The following is a 4,039-nucleotide window of genomic DNA, read 5'->3' as shown; positions in this document are numbered from 1 at the left end:
AGTAGATACAACACATTCAGTATGCGTAGACCATTTATGGAAATTTTTGGGGAATGGGTAGGAATGAAGGTGCCTTCTTCGTGCTTCGTCATATGCACAAATATATAATGCATAACCTGAGCGTCAGGATATGCGTTATAGGCGTTTTCATGCCCTTGGCGTCAGGTGCATGAGACAGATGAGATGCACTGAGCGTCAGATGCATCGACATGTCCTGTGCGTCAAGCACATGCTAATTATGGTGTTCTCTTCCATACCCTGAGCGTCAGGTGTATGAGAGATGCCCTGAGCGTCAGGGGCTTCAACATGCCCTGAGCGTAAGGTGCATGTTTCCTATTCACATGATGACTACACTAGAGATGCCCTGAGCGTCAGGCGCATCGACATGTCCTGAGCGTCAGGCACATGCTAATTACTGGTGTTCTTATTCTACAATGTTTCTACAATGTCCCTACAGACTTGTTGTTTCTACCTCTGGACTAAAACCCTGACATAACATGAGCCAAAAGAAATGTTAGGGAAACCTTGAGGCAGAAGCAATTTTTCTGGTTATGTTGTGCTGCGTGCTCACATAACAGTTGTAATGTGGTTGTCTTTAGTTGCATTGGAGACGTTCATGATATTTCGATTTCGACTCGAGTCCATTGCACCACGATGATTAATTGAATTGGTATCTCATCCACCATTAGTAGGCGTGTTGATGACATAAAATAAAAAAGAAATAGGTGAAGAAATCAATTTATAAAAGGGTGGGAGGGTGTAAGGTAAGCTGTAAGGTACATCTGAAGAACTTGTGCAATGTGGGATGTTGGGTTCTTATATGTAACCATTAATAATCAAGACCTGGGTAGGGTCCAGTTCCTTTACAGGCAAGTGACACTAATAACTCTGGCAATCTTTAAGATTAGGTCTATAGGTAGAAATCACCCCCACTGTGCCAGGCTCTACATGACATGTTCAATGACTAAGGTAAACCTAATGTATATTAACCACAATACTAAAGAACTGTAATTCTGTCACCACAATTAACATGAGTAAAACTTGCAGTTTAGCTCCATATAATTAAATTGTTTTTTTAAGCAACTTCCCTGGCTCAGTTACATAAATAACATTTTAGTGTAGCATAGTGGTATGGAAATGTGTGGGTTGTCTTGAGATAGGCTCTGCACAGTATTAACCACAAAAAGTCTGACAAAAAGCATCATACCTTACAGGTAAGCAAAATATGTTGACCTTGGAAATATTATTACAACAAAAACAATTACAATGTAAAATTTACTAAAAAATGTAGCAAATAATATATATAAATATAAAGCATATGCTGCATGGTATTTATATCTGGTAAATAAAACTTTTTGCAAAACCTGGAGTACAATATAGATTGCAGTTGCGTGATAAACTTGATATATGTCCAATAACTGGTTTCTCCGTGAAATTTATTTTAGCATTTTATGCATAGTATGATTTTCCACCACAGTAGTGCATTATACAACCAGTTTTAAAAGTTTTGGTATATATATAAATTTATATACAAAATTTTTACAAGACAGAGACTATTTTCCCAAATAATGATCTCTTTCACTTCTCGACAACTTCTCAATGGAGTACCTTAACATGACACGTGGCATGTCTTTGCCGTAGAGGTCTAAAAACTGTGTTAACTGCTCTTTCTCTTTTTTACCAATTTCACGTAACATCCATCCAACTGCTTTGTGAATCAGATGATGTTCATCGTTTAATAATTTTTCAGCCAAAATTAACATAACGTTGAATTCATTTTGTTTTATATTGTAAAATGTGGAAAGAACACCCACACGCCTAAGCCAAACATTCGGTGAATTTGCATACTTAAGTAAAACAGTTCTTCCTTGATTTTCTTGATCATATAAATAGGGTCCAGTAATATAGGGGGCACTTATGTCAATAAAGTCCCAATTATTAATATAACCAAGTTCAACATTTTTAATGTAAAAATTGAAAAATCTCTTTTGGTCTTTTCGATCTTTCAATTTTTTGTATTGAAATACCAAAATGTACACAGCTGCGCTTCGTATTTCATGATATTCTGACCTGATCAGTTTTTCTACTTCATTTAATGGTAAACCTAGAAACAATTTTATATTTTTCCGTATGTCTGGAACAGAAATCCCGAGTAGTTTATCATGTTCAGCATAGCCGCCAGGCTTAACACCAACATAAGGAGCAACATACTTTGCCCTCTTAGCATTGTGAAGTTTCATTAGCATTTTGATCAGTTCTTTGGCTGTAGGCATTTTCTTCACTAGCTATATAAAAACAACAATAGCAAGCTAAGCAACTTCAAACAAAACAAATTAAAAAATATGTACTAAAAAACAGACTTATTTATGCCAGCACCCAAAGGTATGTACACGTTTTACACAACGAGTCCAACCATAAAATACTGACGTCAGCATATTTATCAGAAACGACGAGCATCTTCCCCGTTCCGTTTCCATATAGAAAGCCTTGCCCCCTGGGGCTCCTTCCGCCTTTAGAAATCGTATTCGTAAGTGACGAAGTAGAGCGTCTTTGGAGGGTTCGAGTTGTTAATATTATACTTTACCATTATTAAATAAAAGTCCTGTATAAAAAGGATCCTAGTTTGGAAGCAATGTTATCAATCAGGACCAAATTTATGTTCACTTTCTATTATTTCTTAGGTCGAAGAAGCAATTATTGTTGGGCATTCAAGACAGCCATCGCCTTCCTATTTCTATTTTTGCGGAGAGAAGCGGAGGGCGCGTCAGCGCCCGGAGCGTAGCGGAGCCAATTTCCTCATTAAATAAGCCAAATATAAAAGAAAAAGGAAGTACGGTGGAGAGTATATAGGATTTCTATACGATTTCGTCCCTATACATCAAATTTATAAAAAATTCTGCCATTTTATCAGTGTTGCTCAGTAATTTTATCTGGTCATTTGTTGGTAAATTTTCGTAAATATCTGATTGAGCGAGACAACGTGTTTTTGGCACGGCGATGGAGTTTTTGTTGTGTTTTAAAGATGGTGCTAAACGTAGTCAGCCAGCTAGAAGCGAAATGATGAGATTTTTCAAGAAAGAAGTGAAGGTTATGATCACTGTTTTTTAAAGGTTGTGAAAACCCCTTACATACACCTAAAGCTATCTAGCACAACAGTAGCAGCTAAGCTAGCATAAAACTACCAATTTAACTAGCATAAAAATGCTTATTAAGTTTTCTCTTATGCTAGATGATTAGAAGATCATAAGAGAATTCTCAAAAATCCGTCCTAAGACTTTAGGACGGATTTTTGAGCTAGCTAGCTGCTACTGCACACAGTGAGTGATGTCCATCACATAACTACTTTGTAGTTTTATCCAGCTCCACAAAATGTGTTGGCTCTTGACAAATTTTTTTAATGGAAATAAAGAATGACTAAAAAAACTTAGCAAAATCAACAAAAGAACATCGCTAATTTTTCCACATATAATACTTCCTGTCAATGTTTATATAGACATTGACATGGTCACATGTTACCGACACCAAAGGTAATTTTTTTCAAGATTGGATGACAGAGAAGTGTTGGGGAGAGGGCAGGGGGAGGAGAGTCATATGATTGTGGAGCTAGCTAGAAATTAAGAGGCATCACCAAACACCCAGAGTGGTTCTTGTGCAATCATTAACATGTCCTGAAAATCTTCAAACATCTATATAATAACAGAAAAAATAACATATAAACATAGAAAATCTTCAAATATATATAAACATTGAACAACATTGAGCTTTTATTTGAATTTATAGTTATGCATTTTATTGAGTATATATATACATCTTTTTTTTTTGAATTAAGACTTCTTTTGTTATTTTTTCTATGTTAGGATTAAACTTTGTTAGGATTTATATTTACATGAAAAAAGAACCTTGTTTCTACTTTTCAGTTAAGCAAACTTTTCGAAGCAAAATGACACAAATAAAAATGTACATGCTCAGATACATTTTGCCTGCAAATTTGCCATCCAATTCGCATTAGAAAAATCCTTCGTAACGTTTTGTAGCATCT

At 35.7% G+C, this 4,039-nt stretch overlaps 1 protein-coding gene across 1 annotated transcript; it reads right to left on the bottom strand.

Annotated features, from left to right (window-relative positions):
- Positions 1-1,189: 1,189 nt before the first annotated feature.
- LOC130644827 (uncharacterized) lies at positions 1,190-2,723 on the bottom strand. Its single transcript, XM_057450584.1, has 2 exons — positions 2,361-2,723; positions 1,190-2,285 (listed from the first exon to the last, which is right to left on the bottom strand). Exon 2 carries the CDS (start codon positions 2,271-2,273, stop codon positions 1,554-1,556), a length of 720 nt encoding a protein of 239 aa, XP_057306567.1. The 5' UTR covers positions 2,274-2,285; positions 2,361-2,723; the 3' UTR covers positions 1,190-1,553.
- Positions 2,724-4,039: the final 1,316 nt, after the last annotated feature.

Source organism: Hydractinia symbiolongicarpus, chromosome 5 (assembly GCF_029227915.1).
Source record: "Hydractinia symbiolongicarpus strain clone_291-10 chromosome 5, HSymV2.1, whole genome shotgun sequence".
Taxonomy (NCBI): Eukaryota; Metazoa; Cnidaria; class Hydrozoa; order Anthoathecata; family Hydractiniidae; genus Hydractinia; species Hydractinia symbiolongicarpus.
Note: the sequence above shows the minus strand (reverse complement) of the source record. Positions and strands in the feature narration are given on the sequence as shown.

Coding starts and splice junctions, on each gene's coding strand:
- LOC130644827 (XM_057450584.1), bottom strand. CDS start 2,273: ATGCCTACAGCCAAAGAACTGATCAAAATGCTAATGAAACTTCACAAT.